We start from the raw sequence: 21,641 nt of genomic DNA on the forward strand, positions 1-21,641 counted from the left end.
GAGCGGATGTCTAATTCTACCTTCCTGGGGGTAGTGTCTGGTGGGCCAGTCTTAAATTGATTTTCTATAGCATGCCTCAGTTGCAAATACCTAAAGAACATTGGATTAGGAAGAGAGAATTTCTGCTTTAAATCCTGAAATGAGCCGAGGTTTCCATCAGGCATAATGTCTGAGAGGTACTTAATTTCATATCGTGCCCATAGCTGCGGGTCTGGTATAGTGCGGAGATGTTGGAGTCTGGGATTACACCACAGTGGGGAGAATTCTGAACAGTGCGGTTGACGTTTGGGATAAAATTGCAAAACAGTTTGCCACACTGTGATTGTGGTGGACATTAAGGGTGACAGATTCTTAGTAAGGGAGGTACCCCTATACAGTAGATTCTTTAAACCTTCCCATGAACCCACTATTTGTGCTTCCAGGAGCGTTGCTGCATTTGTGTGCGAAGGAGTAACCCAGCTTTTCGCCACCACCAATTGTGACGCCAAATAGTACCAGTAGAGGTTAGGAGCCGCTAAACCACCCTGGGCAATAGGGAGCTGCAGAGTGCTCAAGGCTAACCTGGGTGGAGCACTGTTCCAAAATAGGGACAACATTATACTCTTTAGTTTGGTAAAAATAGCCATGTGTATGCCAATCGGGGACTGTCTAAATACATATGTGAGTTTTGTAAGGATTATCATCTTAAACAAGTTAATTCTACCTAGTAGGGTAAGGGGGAGATGCACCCAAGCTTCCCTTTTTTCCACTATATATTTGAGGATGGGTTGTATGTTCAGCTCAACGTATTTCTGGAGATCAGAATGTACCCATATCCCCAAGTATTTAAAGGTTTCTGCCCACTGAAGACCATGTACATTCTGAGGTAGGTTCGGTGGGAGGGGGTCAATGGGGAAAATCACTGATTTAGACCAATTGATCTTCAGCCCTGAGTACCTTGTGTGTAGTGCCCCAGTGAGAGCATGATTTGGATTAGGTAGGTAAAGAAGAGTGTCATCTGCATACATGGAGATAATTTCCCGACACGAACCCAGGTGTAAACCCTTCACCTCCTGCGAAAGTTTAATTCGACAGGCCATTGGTTCCATGGCAAGAGCGAACAGAAGAGGGGACAGGGGGCAACCTTGTCTAGTGCCCCTTCCAATTGCCAAGGCCCTCGACACTTTTGTGTTGGTTCTAATCTTTCCCACCGGCAAGTGGTAAAGTGCCTGTACCCATTTTATGTATTCTAGGGGCATACCCACCCTTCTCATTGTGGCCCATAAATAGCTCCATTCCAACTAATCAAACGCCTTCTCATTATCCAGTGACGCCACTACCCTCTCTCCTTGGTTATCATGTACCACTGAAATGTTAGTAAATAGCCGCCGGATATTAATGTCAGTTGTGCAACCCGGCATAAAGCCAGTTTGATCCGGTGAAATAACTGTGGCCAGGTGCAGTGCCAGTCTAGTCCCAAGCACCTTCGCCAGTATCTTGGCATCCACATTAATAAGTGATATTGGTCTATACGAGGAGCATTCCAAGGGGTCCTTGCCTGGTTTTAAAATCAGTATAATGAGCGTTTCCCTCATAGACTCCGGAAGGGGTGCCCCTACCCCTTACATCATTATACAAGTTTACTAACAGAGGGGCTATTTTTTTGACATTTTGCTTATACCACTCAATGGGGACGCCATCTAATCCTGGAGTTTTCCCCCCTGGAAAGGCTCCTATCGCCACCTCCACCTCTTCTTGTGTAATTGGCTCAGCTAGCTGTGCTATTATACCTACATCAAATTCTGGTATTTCCGTGTCAATTAAGTATTGATCCACCTCTTCATTCGTTACTGTCGTCTTGGAACTATAGAGATCTGCATAATAGCTCATAAATCTTTCATTAATACCCTCTGAAGTGGAATCAATATCCCCATTGGGTAATTTTATCGCTAGTATAGCCATAGAACCACCCACTTCTTTGGACAATAGAGCCAATAATTTCCCATTTTTATCTCCAAACTCAAAAATATTGGACCTTTGGTAAAGTATATGTTTTTTTGTAAGCTCCACCTGGGCCATCTGCAGCGCCCTCTGTTTATCCTGCCATAATTTTTGAGTTTGGTCAGTTGGTTGTGCTACGTACCTAATTTCAGCTTCCTGCACCTCTTTAGTTTTTTGCACCAGATCTCTTTGGTAGCAATCTGTCAGCGCCTTAATATTACTTATAAACCCCCCCCCTAATGAAAGCTTTAAAGGCATCCCACGTGATTTGTGGGGATTCTTCCTCCCTGTTTATTGCCAGAAAATTTTCTATGCTAGTTTGTATGGATTCCTGAAGCTGTTCATGCTTAGCCCAGTAAGGACTCAATCTGCAAATCCGATCAGTTGGTGTTTGTGAGGCCGACATGGTGAGCAGAATGGGGGAATGGTCAGATATGCCTCGTGTAAGTATTTCTACCTTTTGAACCCATTTGTTAAACTCTGTGCATCCTATCGCCAAGTCAATTCTAGACATATTATTGTGACCAGGTGAGTAACATGTGAACTGCCTTACCCTCGGGTTACGTACCCGCAATAAGTCTACCATTTGAAAAGTGTTCATCCACCTATTTAAAATTGCCAAGGATATTCTGGGGGGATGAAGTTTGTCTATATCCGCATTAGCTATCGCATTAAAGTCACCCATTAGGAGTAGCGGGGTTACTGCAATGGTTAGGAGTTTGTTGGTCAGTTCCTGTAAAAAAGCTTCAGTTAACGGGGGGGGGGGGGTGCATACACATTAATCAGAGTTATTTTCTTTCCCAACAAAGTGCCTTGTACAATTACATACCTACCAAGTCTGTCTGAGATAATTGTTTCCGTTACAAAAGGGCACAATCTACATATCAGGATAGAGACCCCTCTAGAATAGCTAGAATACACTGAGTGATACATTGCAGCTATCCAAGGCTTTTTCATGGTCAGTGTTTTCCCACCCACCAAGTGAGTCTCCTGTAAGAATATCAATTGGGGTCTATGTCTTCGTATAAAATCAAAGACTAATCTTTTTATGGCATCCCCCATACCCCTCACATTCCACGATAATATTTTAACCGTCGCCATGTTTCTTAATATTTCTATCCTTTACCGTATTAGATACCTTGGGTAATTGTCTGCCAAACCACAGTTGTGTAACCGTACATAACCTTCTGCTACTTGTGACACCAACCAATAAAAAATTCATAACCAATAACCCTTTTCCCCACCCCCTCCCCACCCACTTCATAAACATACTGCAAGTGAGTTTGCTTCCCTTAACTTAAACAAGCCTTAACTTTGTCGTGGGGTTAGTGTCCGCACAGAGTCCAGTCCAGGGGGTGCCCACCGACAGTCCACACCGGTGCCCTCCAACCTGGGACAAGATAAATACACTAATAATTTTTCCCGTTAGGCAGTAATTTAAAGACCATTACCTCTCCTGCGAGAAGTCACTGGTGTAACCAAGTAGAAATCTGGATAAGCGTACGAATCCACCAAACCCAGGACAATAAAATAGGGGAGCCGGAGCTACAATGCCGATCACGATCGCCTGTAAACTTTGCGTGGCACATCCTTATTCCAAGCTGCGTGTAAATCATCATCAATCTCTGCGTGGGGAGTTGCGTGGTCTCTCCTCCATCCATTGTATGACCTCCTCCGGCTTGGTGAAGAAATAGGCTTTACCACTGAGATTCACCCGCAGTCTCGCCGGGAACAACATGGCATATGATAGCTGTTTCTGCCGCAGGAGCCTTTTTGCCTCCGTGAACCTTGCTCTCTGTTTCCTTACCTCTGTAGAGAAGTCTGGGTAGATGGAGATTTTTTGGTTCTCATAAAGAATCTCACCTGCTTGTCTAGCCGCTGCCAGTGCCGCATCCCTATAGTTTAGCAGACGTGCTATTAGGGGTCGCGGGGGGCTCCTGGCGGAGGTGGCTTCCCTGGAACTCTATGAGCTCTCTCCACTGTAAAAGCCGATGAGAATGGTGGTTGGCCAAAGGTGCTAGTAAGCCACTGTTCAATGAATCTTTCTGTTGCAGCCCCTTCGCCCTCTCAGGTAGCCCTAGGATCCTGATATTATTCCTCCTGAGCCTATTCTCCAAATCATCCTCCTTAGTCACCAATAAAGCAATATGTGATTCTGCAGCAGTTAGGCGGCCTGGAATGGGGCGAGTATGGTCTTCTAGCTCACTTATCCTCCTCTCTGCTTCCCCCGTTCTCTCTCTTAGCTTTTGCGTGTCATGTTTTAGAATCGCAAAGTCTGTTTTTAGCTCATCAATTTTTCCCATGAGCACAGTGTGATTAGATGTAATTGCACTTAGAACCTCATCAGGATCAGGCTTTGTGGCCTTCCCTGGTGTTTCAAACCGCTGGGAGTCAGTGCCCTGTGGACAACTAGTCTCACCTTTAGCTGTTCGCCGAGTTTGGGGGTCTCTTACAAACTGTGCGAGCCTTTGTGCCGCTGCATCCCGGGCGCCCAGTGTTTGTTCAGGCGTCATGCTGCGTGTATTCGGATCGGCGCCATTTTGATTCGGCATGGTGCGCCTCAATGTTTTTGCTGGTGCTGCGCTTTTGCTCCGACCTCTCCGCACCATCTGAATCAGCTGCTACCTTGGTAAGGTACTTGTCTCGTGGCAGGGTTACGAATTTCTCCGGGTATCAGCAGGATAATAGCAGTTTTTTGCGCCCCAGGTCGGAGCTCACACGGCACACGTCCTAGCCTTTCCCCATGCAGGCCACGCCCCCCCTCCTTCTCCTGTTCCTTACCGTTAACACCTTTCATTCGACCATACAGGTACGCTGCCTAGGACTCGTTTCTGTCTTTTTCACCACACATCCAAACACCTGCAAAATCTTGTTGTATTCAGCTGGAAAATATTACCCGAATACAGCCATATCTCACTTCATACTAAACAAAAACACTTATTCAGTCGCTTATTATCTCTGCCTTGATTACTAGAACCTACTCCTCAAAAGGTATTCCAACAAGTCACATTTTTCAACTCCAATATGTTCTAAATGCTGTTACTCATTCAACTATCTCATAGGTCAACATCAGCTGCTCCCATATGCATATCCATATGCATATGCAGATCCTCTAGGATCAAATTCAAACTACTGAAGTGTGAGAAGCAAGGCGAAGGTCAGAAGCAGAGATAAGGTTGCATCGAGGAGTGTATTTTGAGATCAGATATGAAATATAGGGAGGGGCTAAATTGTTAAGGGCCTTGAATGTAAGTACACTCAAGGCCCTTAACATTAAGCCCCTCCCTATATTTCATATCGGATCTGAAAATACAATCCTTGATGCTACCATATGTTCCCCTGTCTATTATAAACTAAGGTAAAGCACTGCGTAACTTGATGGCGCTATATAAATAAATGATGATGATGGCCTGCCGGCTGGGTAGTGGGACGCTATCAGCACTGCTCTGTATTCCAAAGAGCATGAAAGCAGTGGGGAAGATGAAAGGTAACTTGAGCTGCAGAAAAAATGGTAAATTGCAAACCCGCTTTTTATGTAAAGAAGCATCTTTTTTTTGCCTTTACATCCCCTTTAAGTGTAAAAATCATTAACCATTCAATAACTGTATTGTTTTTCAATGAATATAGATTCTAGCATATTAGTTATCAATTACAAGGCACTGTTTTATAATACCGCTATAGAGAAAAGAAACAATTTTCAAAAAATTTAATTATTTGCTTAAAATGTACTTTATGGGAGGTGGCTTCCATAATTTATAACGTTCTGACTAAGTGATCCCATACCATATTCTTTGTATACTTGTGTCTAAAATGTTAAAACATCAAGTTTACTGCAATTTGTATGCTACAAGTGTTGATATGGAAGGTGAACTTACAGGCCCAGGCCTGGATTTGTGGAAAGGCCACAATGGCCCAAACGTAGGGCGGCACAATATTTGAGGTGGAACTCTGCCCAGGCTCATCTGCACTTGCATGTTTGTTCTGAAGCAAATGAGACTGGGCGCATGGGATGTTTTTTTTATCTCTTACATGCCGGTTCCCAGTGCTCCAGAAAAAAGCACCCTTACACACGCTCATGAGCAAGGCTTAATGTGGACACATGATGTGGGCCTAGGGACTACATTTTGGAAATCTGGCCCTAGTGACATTCAGGGACAGATTTATCAAGGGTCAAAGTGAATTCAAGGGAATTTCCAAATGAAAAGAATTTGAAATTCAAAGTAAATTTTTGTATATTTCGACCATCGAATAGGATACTATGACTGATTCCAATTCAAAATAAAATAGTTTGAATATTCAACCATTCGATAATCAAAGTACTGTCTCTTTAAAAAACTTAGATTTCAATAATTCGCCAAATTAAACCTGCCGAATTGCTAGGTTAGCCTATGGGGACCTTCTAGGGCATTTTTCGAAGTTTTTGGAAGTTTAAGTAAAATCGTTCGATTGATCGCTGAAATCCTTCAATCGTTCGATTGGAAGGATTTAAATGTTCGATCTAACGATTTTACTTCAACCACAGGATACCCAAATTCGCTGAAAAAAACTTTGAAGTCGAAGTATTTCAATTCGATTGTCGAATTTCGAAGTATTTTTAACTTTGAAATTCGACCCTTGATAAATCTGCCCCTCAGTGTCTGCTTGCATAAGGTGTTCAATTAAAGTATGGTCTTGTAAAAAAGTGCACAGAAATGTGTCTTACTTTGGCACTGTGAGTAGAAACACTGGTAGTGACATAGGGGGTGCGATTTTTCTGCAGAAGATCTATGTAAACATCTGCCCCTTCTAATCCAAACACATGGAGAAGGCTGATGAGCTCATTTACATCATGGTGAATCCGAAACTCACTCATAGTGAATGATCTAGGAAAGACATATCAAAGACACACACAAATATATATTACTGTCAAAAATTGTAAAGATGGTCAAACAGCACTGAAAAAAAGTTTAATTGATAGAATGATTCTAGGGTACAGTATCAAAATTGTAAAATAATTTCCTAAATAAGATGTTATTCTACTTCCGATCATATGATTCTCTATGTACAGCAGAAGACAATTTAATAATGATCAATGGCTCATACCTAAATTATTATTTATTTTATATACTACATTTAGGCGAATAAGGACAACTAAAATTATATTATTCCAGTATGTCAAATAAAGGCATAATAACTAAAGTTTAAGTATCAAACTTGATGTTATATTAAAATAGAAGTACAAACTTTTTTTTTTTTTATTAACTTGGCAATGGTGAACATTCATGTCTTTTTTCAAAAAAAAGTCAAAAATCGCAAATTTATTAAGAGTGCCACTGCTTTTTTCATCAAACGTAATCTCACCAGGTCCATGCTCATGAACTACAATTACAAGATACAGCAGATATCAACATCATATCCTCCATGTAAATATTACCACATAGGTCACTGCTTTGTAGCATTAAATTACCTGTGTATTTTCTTAATTAAAGTTGTATGGGAAAAATAAGCAATTTATTAATGACCGCAAAATGTGGGGGAAAAAAAGTAAGGAGCAGATTAAAACACTAGTGTAAAAGGATGATACATACTCAAACACATGGAACAAAAAAGTAAAGAAAATATTTTAGGATTGGAAAATTTCATTTTAAGCACAGGGTGTCAGAAGCAGGAAAAGGGCGATAGGAAGACAGAATGGCACACGTGCAATGCAAGAGTTAATGCAAAAATAGGCAGGAACTACAGTTTGGGATAGAAAAGTGGGGGTGAATGGAATGTGAGGAAAGAAATAATGAAATAAATATAAAGGCACATGAGCAGTACAGGAATGTGATCTGTTATCCAGAATGATCGTGACCTGGGGACTGCAGGGCAAAGGGCCTATCCATATTTAGGATCTTCATACCTGAAGTCTACTTACAAACAATTTAAACATTAATTTAAACCAATAGAATTGCTCTGCCTCCAATAAGTATTAATTATATCTTAGTTGGGATCAACTACAAGGTACTATTTCATTATTACAGAGAAAGGAGGAAATCATTGTAAACATTTTATTTATATGATTAGAAGTCTATGCGTGGTGTCCTTTCCGTAATTCTGAGCTTTTTGGAAAACGGGTTTCAAGGTTAAAGGAAAACTATACCCCCCCAAACAATGTAGGTCTCTATTAAAAGATACTGAGTAAAACAGCTCATGTGTAAAACCCTGCTTCATGTAAATGAACCATTATCATGATAATATACTTTTTTTTAGTAGTATGTGCCATTGGGTAATCATAAATAGAAAATTGCCATTTTAAAAAATAAGGGCCGCCCCCTGAGATCGTAAGATTCACTGTGCACACATACAAACCACACGTAAGGTCACATGAGCCAATTAACAGACAGAGTTCTGCCTTTTGCTTCCTCACTTCTTCCTGTTTCAGTTAGAGTTGTAGTATTTCTGGTCAGGTGATCTCTGAGGCAGCACAGATAGAGTCACGAAATGGTGGTTCAAGGCAAGAGATGTAAAAGGGCAATATTTATGTAAATATATATTCCAGTTTGGTAAGATTCTTTAATGTCATTCAATTTGATATAAACTATCTGTTGCTTAAGTATTCATTTTGGGGGTATAGTTTTCCTTTAACGGATCACATGCTGTACAGAATTTGAAATGGGGAAGAAGGCAAGAGAGAGGGAAAAAAAATCAAGGGTTTGGTAAATGTTCATTCTTCAGAACTTTTTTTCTGTTTTTAGTGCATCACCTACTGGTTTAGTTAATGATTTACATTCATTGTTTTGAGAGATGTCTTTTCTAGCTTAACACACTTTACCATGTGAGCATGTGTAACCCCAGGAAATGATCTTTATCATTTCCTGGGTCACTGCTAGAGAACTCAATCTGCTGTAATCCTATCTCATCCAGCCCTGTAGTAGCATCCTTGTTAGGTATAACTACTCTCCAGTCCTGGTTTATAAATGCCGATGATTATTTTATTTATTTATTTTTATTTTCTGTTTATGTTATTTTCTGTTCCTGTTCTATGCACCCTGCTACACAGATGTCGCTCACTCTATGTACAGTGTTTTTGTATGTGCAGTGTTTTAATGAACTTTGTAGTATTTGCTGTGCAATGTTAATGCTATAATTTTTCTCCCTAGTGTAGAACTGTATTTTGTATATTTCACAGTGAGCCCATATACACAGAGCGGGTTAACAGATATCTTGCCTTTCCATCACATGGCAACTGTGAATGTTTAAGCCTGGAAAACCATCCTACTATAAACAATACAATACAGCTACAGTACAATCCATACCAAAGACATGCAAATGACTGGACACACTGGTGTGGGTGCAGGATCAGCGTTCCAAAGAAAAGGAGACTGGATCAACAAGGGGATACCCGGAGCATTAAACTCTATGGTATTTTACATACGGTTCATTCCAGCTTGATTTGACCACCTTTTTCTGACTCAGAAGAGATGAATCATCCAGATGGAGGGGTGTGGAAAGGATGGCTTAGTTCTCCTTTACATTTCTTGCTAGATTTAAGATATGTGAGATAATAGTTATATGTTCCATTCTAAAAATGTTCCATTTTTACCAAGCCTAGATTAAGTATGGCTAATGACTGCCTTTGGTTTATATTGCATAGTAGCGAAATTATCTGAAATACTTTATTGCAAAATGTAGTAACTAAGCATGGCCATAGTTTGTAGTATGTCTGCTCTAGTGATGTGCGGGTCTAGCTTCCGACCCTAACAGGCGTGTCCTAAATTGCATCTCTACTCCTAGAGGCTCATTTATCATACAGTGCAGAACGATTTTCACAGTGAAATATTTGCTGTGCACATTTATAAAGCTTGACAAGATTGGTGTATTTAACATGCAAACATAATTGCACATCTTTATTTATTATTTATATGGAATAACAACCAATTGCGAATATTTATGCGCAAACACTATGTTCAAGTTACTGCAAAACTTTGGCTGTGGGAAAAATATTCGCTAAACAGTATTCACAACACAATGGCCATGTTTATGCAAACACTTATTTGAGAGCCAATTATAGTTTTTCACAATGCACATCTCAATTTGCAAAACAATGAAACAGAAAAAGCAGTGCCATATTTAAGCATGGAGAGGAAACCATGAGCAAATCAACTATCTGCAAAGACCAGGGTCGGTTTTACCAACTGTGGGGCCCAATTGGAACCATTTTCACGGATCCCCCTAAATTGAGTTTTTCCATCTGGCACAGGGTTCCAGGGCTGGGTGATTAATAGTGACTGGGGACTATCTATGCTGCCATAGTTTTAAGGTATCTCTCTCTACAGGCTATGAGCAAACTTGGGGGCTGTTCCTGCTAAATTGTGCTTAGTACAGGGGGATATCTATGCTGCCATTATTTTATAGGATCTCTCTGTACAGGCTATGAGCAAACTTAGGGGACTGTTCCTGAAGAATTCTGCTTAGTACAGGGGAATAGCTATGCTGCCATAGTATTATGAGATCTCTCTATAAAGGCTATGAGCAAACTTTGGGGCTGTCCCTGTAGAATTGTGCTTAGTACAGGGGAATACTTATGCTGCCATAGTTTTATAGTATCTCTCTGTACAGGCTATGAGCAAACTTAGGGGACTGTTCCTGCTCAATTGTGCATAGTACAGGGGAATATCTATGCTGCCATAATTTTATGACATCTCTCTGTACAGGCTATGAGCAAACTTAGAGAACTGTTCCTACTGAATTGTATGTAGTACAGGAATATCTATCTATATCATCGGTGTCAGAACGTTGCGGCGCCCCACGTGGCTCCCTTGGGCGCCGCCATCTTGCCAGCAAGCGCCTCTTACAGTAGCCCCTTTCTCCGTGGGGGGGGCCTTGGGACCATCAAGACTAGGTTTTGAAGGAAATTGCTTATGGAACCACCGTAAAAAAAGTGGAGCATGGATGTCTGAATGTTTAATCCTGGAGCATTTCACCGGCCCAAAACTTCTCCATTCAACCAAGTATTGAAGGGATTATTCTTTATTCAGCATAAATATAAAAAAAAAGGCATACAGACCAATTGATGTTCCGCCTTACGCGTTTCGTACCCGGCACTTATTCATAGGTCAATTATAGGAAAAGAGCCAATGAATTTGGGGCCCACAAGAGAGTACAGAGGAGGAGAAGAACATTTCTTATTGGCATAAGATTTTTGAGAAATAGAACTCTTCTCTAGGTTGGACTTAGTAGCTTGCCAGATTGTGGACATGTGGGAAACTTGATCATTGGCCGCAGGTACATTGGTGAGGAGTAAATAGTGAGGGAATGCCAAAGGATGTTGACCATATACACAAAAAAAAGGAAATCTCTTGGAAGAGGCATGTAGTGAATTATTATGAGCAAATTTGGCCCAAAGAAGGAGATCAACACAGTTGTCTTGACACCGATATATGGCATCTTAAAAATTGTTCTAGTGCTTGACTGACTCATTCCGCGGCCCCGTTAGATTGAGGATGATAGGCTGAAGAAAATTAAGGCGAGATATTGAGGGATTTGCATAAGGATCGCCAAAATTTTGAAATCAACTGTCCCAATTTCAGCGGGAAAGCCATGGAGGCGGAAAATAAGTTGAATAAATAATTTTGAAAGTTCCATCGCTGAAGGTAATTTACGGAGGGGAATAAAATGAGCCATTTCACTGAATCTGTCAATTACTAGCCAACTGACCGTGTAGCCCCTAGAAGGAGGAAGATCCACAATAAAGTCTGTGGCCAGATTGGTCCAGGGTCGAGGGAATGGGTATTGGCAGAAGCAGTCCTTTGGGAGATGAATGACTTTGGAAGCGGCACAAATAGAGCAAGAAGATACAAAGTCTTTCACAAATTTCTGTATTGAAGGCCACCAAACAAGACGAGACAACAACAACAAGTCGTTTTTTTGATCCCAGGATGGCCTGCTTGTTTGGAATTGTGGGACTGGCAAAGAACAATGTGACGAAGATCAGGCGGTACATAGGCCACTCCAATTGGGGTATTGGGTGGTGCAGAAGATTGTGCTGATAGGATTTGAGAGGCCATTGAAGCAAATAATGCAGCCACAATAGGGTCAATATCTTTAGGGCAAGGATCCACAGGAATGAAACTCCTAGATCAGGGCTATCCAATTGGCGGCCCACGACCCCCCTTCTGTGGCTCCCACCTACCAGCTGTGTTTGCTTAACATGTGTAAACTTTAAATGGTATCACTACAGAGATTAACTGGCCCCTGCATTGTGTAAACCAGCAGTTTGTCACTGTATGCAATACAATCCTGATGGATTTCTCCGTCTCTTGCTCTGTTCTGCCTTGCATATGCTGCCTGTGTGTGCCCTGCTTGAAAATAATTATTGTTAGGGACCCCTAAGGTCTTTAATCGTGTGCTGGGGGTGCTGTGTTATCCAAGGAGAATAGGAGGTATATGGATTTAAGGGTATGTCTTAATATGACAACTTTTTTCACATATGAACGATAGTGATATCCCTTAAGTGAGCACCAACCATTTGGTTTTTTGGTGTTTCCACAATTAATGTGGACATGATCTTGTGGTAACATGGATGTGGTTTAAAGTGGGTGTGGTTTAAAAAACGGAGTAGTCAACTCTGGCTTCCATTATCGGCTCTCCACTATAGAGGCTGGTAAATTTATGGCCCTCGGGACCACAGAAGTTGGACAGCACTGTCCTAGATAATGCATCAGCCTTTATATTCCTAGAACCAGGTCAGAAAGTTAAAACATGAAAAGAAGAAGAGTGCCCATCAACCTTGCCTGGGGTTTAGACGTTTAAGAGCTTTTAGAGTTTAAGTACTCTAGTTTTGTGATCCATAAAGATTGTTACTGGTATCGTGGAGCCTTCCCAAAGATGCCTCCATTTCTCCAGTGCCAACTTAACTGAGAGGATTTTTTTCAAGGACTCTAATGCTTCCAGAGCTTGCGGGTTCCAGCAGTTAGGCTTCCCTCCTTTGTGGATGAGGGCCAATATTGGGGCAATTCTAGAGGAGAAGCCTTTTATGAATGGTCTATAATAATTGGCAAATCTGATGAATCTTAGTATGGCTCTGGAACTAGTAAGAAGTGGACCTCCCGACCATGGACTCGGTGTTCATCCAAATTCTTGGAGAAGATGAGAATATTGTCCAGACAAACTACAACACAGAGTCCAAGCAAGTATCTAAAGATGTCGTTGACAAACTCTTGGAAGACTGTGGGCGCATTGCAGAGCCCAAATGACATTATGAGGTACTTGTAATGTCCATCACGACTATTGAAAGCAGTCTTCCATTCATCACCTTTCCGGATTCGGATTAAAGTGTATGCAACCCTGAGGTCTAATTTTGTGAATAGACAGGCCCCTTTGAGTTGGTCAAAAAGTTTTTAAAGGAGGGGGAAGAGTAACGATTTTTCAAGGTGATTTTATTGAGGCCTCTATGATCGATGCAGGGTCGTAGACCGCCATCCTTCTTCTCCACAACAAAGAAGCTTGCCCCAGCTGGAGAGGAGGAAGGACGGATAAGTCTGAATTAAAGGTTTTCTTGGGTAGTAGGTCAATGGGGCAATCGAAGGGCCGATGCAGACTTTTTACAAAACACATCAACAAAGTCCTGATAAGCACGTGCAAGAGAGCGAAGATCCACTGAAGCACAAGTAATCTTCTGTAAGGAATTGGATGCAAGGCAATTCCGCTGGTAGTGAGGGGTCCAATGTGATATCTGTTTTTTGGACCAAACAATTAGATTATGGAGACAAAGCCTGGCAACCCCAAGACCACAGGAGTAGAAGGACAATTAATGATAAGGAATGACAGTCTTTCATTATAAAGAGCTCCAACTGTGACTGGTAATTCCTGCAATGCATGAGAGATGAAAGGTGTGTATAATGGTCTATCATCAATTACCAGAACCCATAGAGGGACGGACAAGGGTTGCAAAGGAATGTCATGGAGTTCAGCAAATGACTGATCTAGTCGCACCGGAATCAAGGAAAGCTTGAGCCATGTTAGTCTTTGACGTGACTTGAAGCTGCACAGGAAGCAGAAATCGGTGAGAAGATTTGTGGGGAAAGGGATCAATTCCCCCCAAAAACTTACCTAGGCGTGGAAGTTTCCCTGCTTCACTGGACTATTGTAAGCGAAGTGAGCTTTGCCCCCATGATATAAGCAAAACCTGGCAGCACGTCTCCGAAGCTTCTCTTGTTCAGAAAGGCGAGCTCCCCCAATTTGCATGGGTTCCTCATAGGAGGTTGAAGGAGATGGAGCAAGCAAGGGACGAACTGGAATTCTTGGTTCTTGGTTATGAGATGGAATGGAAGGTGGTGTATCTGCTGGAGCTGAGGTTACTGGTGGTGTAACTGAAAGTTTAGCCAAAATGGCTTTCAATGCTTGGCCAAAATGGGCTTGCTTGCCTCATAGGCCTCCACGCGGGATGCCAATCCGTGAAATGGTCTCTCGAAGTCTGGCTGAGCTTCCTAAGAAGGGTTCATGGCCCGATAATACTGTCAGGGCCCAAGGGCTCAGGTAGGAATTACGGATCAAGGAGGAAGCAGTTGGCACCACACACAGTTTGATGTATCCAAGGGAGAGAATAACAAAGTCAAGTTCAGGCAAAGGGCCAGTTCAGGCAGCAAGGGTACAATACACGATATAACAGGCCAAGGTCAAGATCAGAATCAGCAGAATTAGCAATATAGAGCGGGCAATGTCTATAGGCCTTAGGCATACTTTAAAAGGCAAAACTAGCATGATGATGCACATTTTGACGCCACCACCATGACGCCACATGCGCTTTGATGCATCAGCGTTAGAACGTCATGGCATCCCACGTGGCTCCCCTGCACGCCACCATCTTGCTGGCAACACCTTTCTATCACTGCTTTGCTCTGTTGCAATTTTGCAAAATCAAAGATTATAGGCCAAAGAGCAAACAGATTTTTTTACTTTTAATTTTGAAATCTGACATGGGGCTAGACATATTGTCAGTCTCCCAGCTGCCCCGAGTCATGTGACTTGGGCTCTGAAAAACAGCTCCCTGGTAGATCTAAGAACAGCACTCAATAGTAAAAAGCCAAGTCCCACTGAGGCACATTCAGTTACACTGAGTTGGAGAAACCACAGCCTGCCACAAGCAGCTCCATCATAAAGTGCTGACTCTTTCTGAAAGCACATGACCAGGCATAGTAACATAGTAAGTAAGGTTGAAAAAAAATCTGCCTGCTAGTTGATCCAGAGGAAGGCAAAAAAAAAACATCTGAAGCCTCTCCAATTTGCCTCAGAAGGGGAAAAAATGGCAATCTGACTAGTCCCTGGATCAACTTGTACTATGAGCTATCTCCTATAACCCTGTATTCCCTCACTTGCTAAAAAGCAATCCAACCCCTTCTTAAAGCTATCTAATGTATCAGCCTGTACAACTGATTCAGGGAGAGAATTCCACTTCTTCACAGCTCTCACTGTAAAAAACCCCTTCTGAATATTTAGGCGGAACCTAATTTCTTCTAATCGGAACGGGTGACCTTGTGTCAGCTGGAAAGGCCGACTGGTAAATAAAGCATTAGAGAGATTATTATATGATACCCTTATATCTTTATACATAGTTATATCTCCAGTTAAGCACCTCTTCTCCAGCGGGAACATCCCCAACTTGTCCAGTGTTTCCTTATAGCAAAGATATTCCATACCTTTTACCAGCTTAGTTGCCCTTCTCTGTACCCTCTCTAATACAATAATGTGCTCTTTGAGTGATGGAGACCAAAACTGTATGGCATATTCTAGATGGGGCCTTACCAGTGCTCTATACAGTGGAAGAATGACCCCCTCCTCCCCTGAAGCTATGCCCCTTTTAATATAGCTCAAGACCTTATTTGCCCTTGATGCTGCTGACTGCCATTGCTTGCTACAGCCAAGTTTATCATTTACAAGGAGTCCAAGGTCCTTTTCTATAATGGATTAGCCTAGTGCAGTCCCATTAATGGTATATGTGGTTTGGATATTTTTACATCCCAGATGCATGACATTTATCAACATTGAATCTCATTTGCCACTTAGCTGCCCAAATTGCCAGTTTGTCAAGATCGTGTTGCAAGGATGCCACATCCTGGATGGAATTAATTGGGCTGGATAGTTTTGTGTCATCTGCAAACACTGATACATTACTTACAACACGCTCCCCTAAGTCATTAATGAACAAGTTAAATAAAAGTGGACCCAATACCGAGCCCTGAGGGACCCCACTAAGAACCTTACTCCAAGTAGAGAATGTACCCTTAACAACCACCCTCTGTACCCGATCCTGTAGCCAGTTTCCTATCCATGTGCAAACAACTTCATTAAGCCCAACAGACCTTCGTTTAGAAAGCAGTCGTTTGTGGGGCACAGTATCAAACGCTTTGGCAAAATCCAAATAGATCACATCTACTGCCACTGTCCAGCATCTTACTTACCTCATCATAAAAAGCAGTCAAATTTGTTTGACATGACCTATCCAGTCAAAATACGATATGAACAGCACCACAATTCTTGGTAAAGTTAAAATGCCTTTATTGCTTAAGTGACGGGCATTAACGCAACGTTTCAGGCCTCATTTGGCCCTTTTTCAAGCTGCTTGAATTTGTGCATTTTAACTTTACCAAGAATTGTGGTGCTGTTCATATCGTATTTTGACTGCATTTGCTGGTGGAAAGTGGCCACTGGAGAACCTGCACCCAACTAAAGAAAGTAAGAAGATTTAAAAAGGTTGTGCTGACTATTTTTGACTGACATGACCTATCCTTCATAAAGCCATGCTGATTGCAGCTCATAATGCCATTCACTAGGACACAATTTTGAATGTGATCCCTTAACAAGCCTTCAAATAATTTGCCCACCACAGATGTCAAACTTACTGGCCAGGCTGAGATCGTAATCCCTTTTTAAATATTGAAATAACATCAGCTTTTCTCCAATCCATAGGCACCGTACCAGATGAAAGCAAATCTGAGAAAATCAGAAATAGGGGCTGGTCTAAAATTGAACTAAGGTCTCTTAGAACCCGGGGGTGTATGCCATCACCTTGTTTACATTAAAGGAAACCTGTCACTTTTTTACTTATAGTAGAACTGTAAATAAAGAGTTAATAGAAATCACATAGCTTCTCTTTTTTTTTAAATAAATTTAACTAATACAGAGGTTTAAAAGTGTGCACGAGACTCCACAAGCCCCGCCTTTCTGAAAGTCGGTGTGCAAAGCCTCATGGGAAAAATATGCTGACTCAAAATCTCGTGAGATTTCACCTCAGTGTCAATGCTTGAAGCGAGGAAGCAGTATCTGCGCGCCTCTTAAAGCCTCTGGCCAGCCTGCCACCAAACCTGCACGGAGTGAGGGGTAAAAAGATCTTATTTACTTTTCGTTGCGACCTTAAGCCGAATCAATGGATTTGTCAATCTTGCGGCGTCTTTGGTGCTAAGACTGGGAGATAGAGGAGGAGAGAGATTTACAGCACGCTGGGCTTCTGCTTCACAGTCACACATCAAGCAGCTGCATGTTCCTCCTCCTCCCTCCCTCCCTCCCTCCATCAGTCAGGGAAAGGCAAAGGCGATTGGCCAGCAGACGGGTTGGGAGGTGTCAGAGGAGTTCCCGTGCTGTTACACGAAGCTCCTAGGAGAGGTAGGGGGGAGGTAGGGGTGTCTGTGTCTCTGTGTTTGTGTGTCTGTGTGTGTCTCTGTGTGTCTTTTTGTGTGTTTATGTCTGTGTGTGTCTCTGTGTGTCTTTTTGTGTGTTTATGTCTGTGTGTCTCTCTGTGTGTCTTTTTGTGTGTTTGTGTCTCTGTGTTTGTGTGTGTTTGTGTCTCTCTGTGTCTGTCTGTTTGTTTGTCTGTGTGTGTGTGTGTGTGTGTGTGTGTGTGTGTATCTGTGTCTCTTTATGTTTGTGTCTGTGTGTCTCTCTGTGTGTCTGTGTGTGTCTGTGTTTGTGTGTCTCTCTGTGTTTGTGTCTCTGTGTTTGAGTGTCTGTGTGTGTATGTGTCTCTGTGTTTGAGTGTCTGTGTGTGTGTTTCTCTGTGTCTTTGTGTGTTTGTGTCTCTGACTGGGTGTGTGTTGTCTCTGTGTCTCTCTGTGTTTGTGTGTCTCTTTGTGTGTTTGTCTGTGTGTGTTTGAGCATGGGATGGGGCTGATGTGTTCTAATTTATTTCTGCCAAATTTTATTTAAAAACAATTCTGTCATTTTTTTTTAATTAAAACTTTGCTCTCTTTGGTATGGTAAGGAATAAAGTTAAAGGCATCATTTCATGCTAATTATATGTTTACCAGCTAATGGTGATTACTATTGGTGTTGCCACCTGATAAAAAAGGAGAAAAGAGTCTGGGAGAGGAAAGAGTCTGGGATCTTATGCAATATAAGTCCCTCATTTACTTTTTGAATGCTATAAATAGGAGTAATGTAATAATAATAATAATAATAATAATAATAGCAAATATGAGTAAGCACAAAGGAATTTCTGCCACCCTATAAATTGTTGACAATGGTTTTATAGTATTATTGAGATATTGAAATATATATATATAATATATATTTCAGAAGGTTATTGTAGCAGAAGAAGATAGGGGGGGATTTGCAGGAATTTCATGTGGCAAGCATGCCCACACTGACACAAGGCAGTGAATTCGGATCAGTGATGCGCCAAATCCACTATTTTGGATTCGGCCGAACACTCAAATTCTTTTTCGAAACATTCGGCCGAATACAGAACCAAATCCGAACCCTAATTTGTATATGCAAATTATGGGTGGGAAGGGGAAAACATTTTTTACTTCCATGTTTTGTGCCAAAAAGTCACACGATTTCCTTCCTAGCCCCTAATTCACATATGCAAATTATGATTCACATTCAGTTTGGCCAGGCAAAAGGATTCGGCCGAATGCTGCTGAAAAAGGCAGAATCTTGGCCGATTCCCAAACTGAATCCTGGATTCGGTGCATCCCTATTTAGGATATTTTAAAAGATCAGTTGGTATCACTTGAATTATGTGCCCCCACATAGCCTCATGGTTTTTCATGTAGAGCAGAGTGGAGTTCACTAGCTGAGGTTTTTTAAACTTTGGCCCCACATTGTAGCGATAGCTGCAACTCTGCTCCGAGGGGTGAGGATTGCCATGGCCCCTATGTGCTTGCTAAATGTTAGGCTAAAGACACAGTACTTAAAGCCTGAATGATGTGAAAAGGGACCTAGAGGGTCACTTCAAATAGATTTTACTTGTTCTCTGTGATTTTTCGGATCAATGATTCAATAGTCTTATATGAAAAAAAAAAACAAACTTGTGCAACATTTTATGTCTGTATTCGTGCTAAATACAATAAATGTGTTGTTTTTCTCCCACCCCTTTAATGTATTTATTTTTTGGCCAATCAGAAAATTATTTACTTTTATTTACTTTATTCACCATCTGAAATTTTTACTATGCACAAATAGGCAGAGCATCCGCCTTATTCTAAGCAAATTTTCAATTGGTCTTCATTTTTTAAATATTTTTTGAATTTTTTACCTTCTTCTGAAGTTTACCAGCTTTCAAATGGGTGTCCGTAACCCCATTTAAAAAACAAATGCTCTGTAAGGCTACAAATATATTGTTATTGTTACTTTCTATTACTCCTCTTTCTATTCAGGCCTCTCCTATTTATATTTATGTAAATCAGTGCATGGTTGCTATGGTAGTTTGGACCCTAGCAACCAGATTGCTAAAATTGCAAACTGGAGAGCTGCTGAAAAAAAAGCTAAATAACAAAAAACACAAAAAATAAATAATGAAAACCAATTGCAGGTTTTCTCAGAGTATCAATATCTACTTCATACAAAAAGTTAATCTAAAGGTGAAAACCCGTTTAAAGGGAATGTCAACCCAAAAAATAATTTTTGCCTTATAAAATAAAATTTACTTCTAACTTAGAAATATACATTCATTACAATTTTTCTATTGTTTTCAAGTTATATGTATATGTACTGGCTGCTGCTCTCTATTCTCTGCCCTGATGGATCAGACTGTTCATACAACGTAAGACAAGGCAGCTGATTAACAGACCTGTCTTTGCTGCTGGAAAACTAAGACTTTTACAACATTGTTTAAAAAGTACCAACCGGGAGTTAAGCAAATACTATAACGTTCAAAGCACTGAACATCTTCAATAAATATATGTTAGAAAGTTGCCTAGAATGATGTTTTCTTTTATTAGGGACATTTTTATTTTGGGGTTGACTTTAAGCTAAAGGAAAATTTGCACCTGGGCAGTAACCCATAGCAACCAATTAGTGACTGGCTTTTTACAGGCAGCTGCAGGTTGAACGATGAAATCAAACATTTAATTGGTTATTGCACAGGTGCAGATTTGCCCAGGGTTTATAAATGAGCCCCAAGGACTGCACATTAGTAGGTTTTAACATTTTGGTTTGAGATTTTTAGTAGAAGCCCACACAATGTGCTAATACAGAAGGTGTTTCAAACAATCCTAATAGAATATCAAGTCCTGGTGTAACATGAGTGGTGCAGAGCATGTCTATCACAGATACTCTACGACTTTAGCATGCATGAGATTTGGCAGTTTGGCTCAGCCCACACACCGATAACAGAGGGGTCCTGTTTCAAGATGGCAGCGCCTATGAAACACTTTTTACATGTAGGATATTTTCTAATCCGTTTCAGATATAGACAAAAACAGTTGACAAAAGGGTTTAACTAAGGAAGGAAAGATATATATTTCTCATGTCTCAAGGTGACAGGTCCTCTTTAATTTTATTAAACCTTTATGAATCATATCCTGAGTCAGCCACTGACTAGATTGAGCTGAGCCATCAGCGTAGCTATAAAGTGAACCCGGGATCTCAGACTCCTCTATTGTATACACTGAAGAAAAGAACTGATTTAGCACATTTGCCTTTTCTGTATCTGTTACAACCATACTGGTACCATTCTTTAATGGAGCAACACTCTCAACCTGCATCTTTTTACTATTAATATATATACTTTTTAGGGTTAGTTTTCACCTCAACCGCAATTAACTCTTCATTTCCTTTCTTTGCCTTCCGGATTGCTGATTAACAACATTTATTACAGTGTTTATATTCATTAAATGCAGCTTCTGTCCTACCAGATTTGTAGTTTTTAAATGGCTCTCTCTTCTTTCCTATTAACTTCTTTACTTCTGTAATAAGCCACATAGGATGATTCTTAGACCTTCTACATTTACTCCTTAAGGGAATAAATTGAGATCAGTAATGATTTAATATCATTTTAAATGACAACCATTTCTGTTCTGTGTTTTTATGTGAAAACGTAATGCCCCAATCAATACTCTGTAGGGCAGCCCTCAAGGCACTAAAATTAGCTTTTCCAAAATTCATGGTTTTTGTTGCCCCAGTATATGATGATATAACAGTATGGTCACTATTGCCCAGGGGGTCAATGACTTGCACATTTGCTATAAGTTCTGGGTCATTTGAGATCACTAGATCCAGAATAGCATTTTTTTCTGGTAGGCTCCTCAACAACATGTGCCATAAAATTTTCATGCAACAAGTTTATAAACTTCCCATTCCCAGTTCCCATTAACTGATCTGGCAGTACTGTTGCTCCAGTCAATATCTGGGTAATTAAAATCCCCCATTATCATTACTTTACCCAAACTAGTCCAATCAAGTGGAGCGCTCACCTCCCTAAT

The 21,641-nt window shown here is 41.0% G+C and overlaps 1 protein-coding gene across 11 annotated transcripts in view; it reads right to left on the reverse strand.

Annotated features, from left to right (window-relative positions):
• The window catches only part of tubgcp2.L (tubulin gamma complex associated protein 2 L homeolog), a 221,034-nt gene that overhangs the window by 192,655 nt on the left and 6,738 nt on the right, over positions 1 to 21,641 (reverse strand). For 6 of the 11 annotated variants that reach the window (XM_018224523.2, XM_018224526.2, XM_041568526.1 and 3 more), the window contains 1 exon segment: positions 6,683 to 6,842. The exons of 1 other annotated variant lie outside the window; for it this stretch is intronic. In XM_018224523.2, the coding sequence (XP_018080012.1) occupies positions 6,683 to 6,832 (150 nt within the window). In that variant the 5' untranslated portion in view covers positions 6,833 to 6,842. 11 annotated transcript variants of the gene reach the window in all.

The sequence above is a fragment of the Xenopus laevis genome, chromosome 7L (genome assembly GCF_017654675.1).
Source record: "Xenopus laevis strain J_2021 chromosome 7L, Xenopus_laevis_v10.1, whole genome shotgun sequence".
Lineage (NCBI taxonomy): Eukaryota > Metazoa > Chordata > Amphibia > Anura > Pipidae > Xenopus > Xenopus laevis.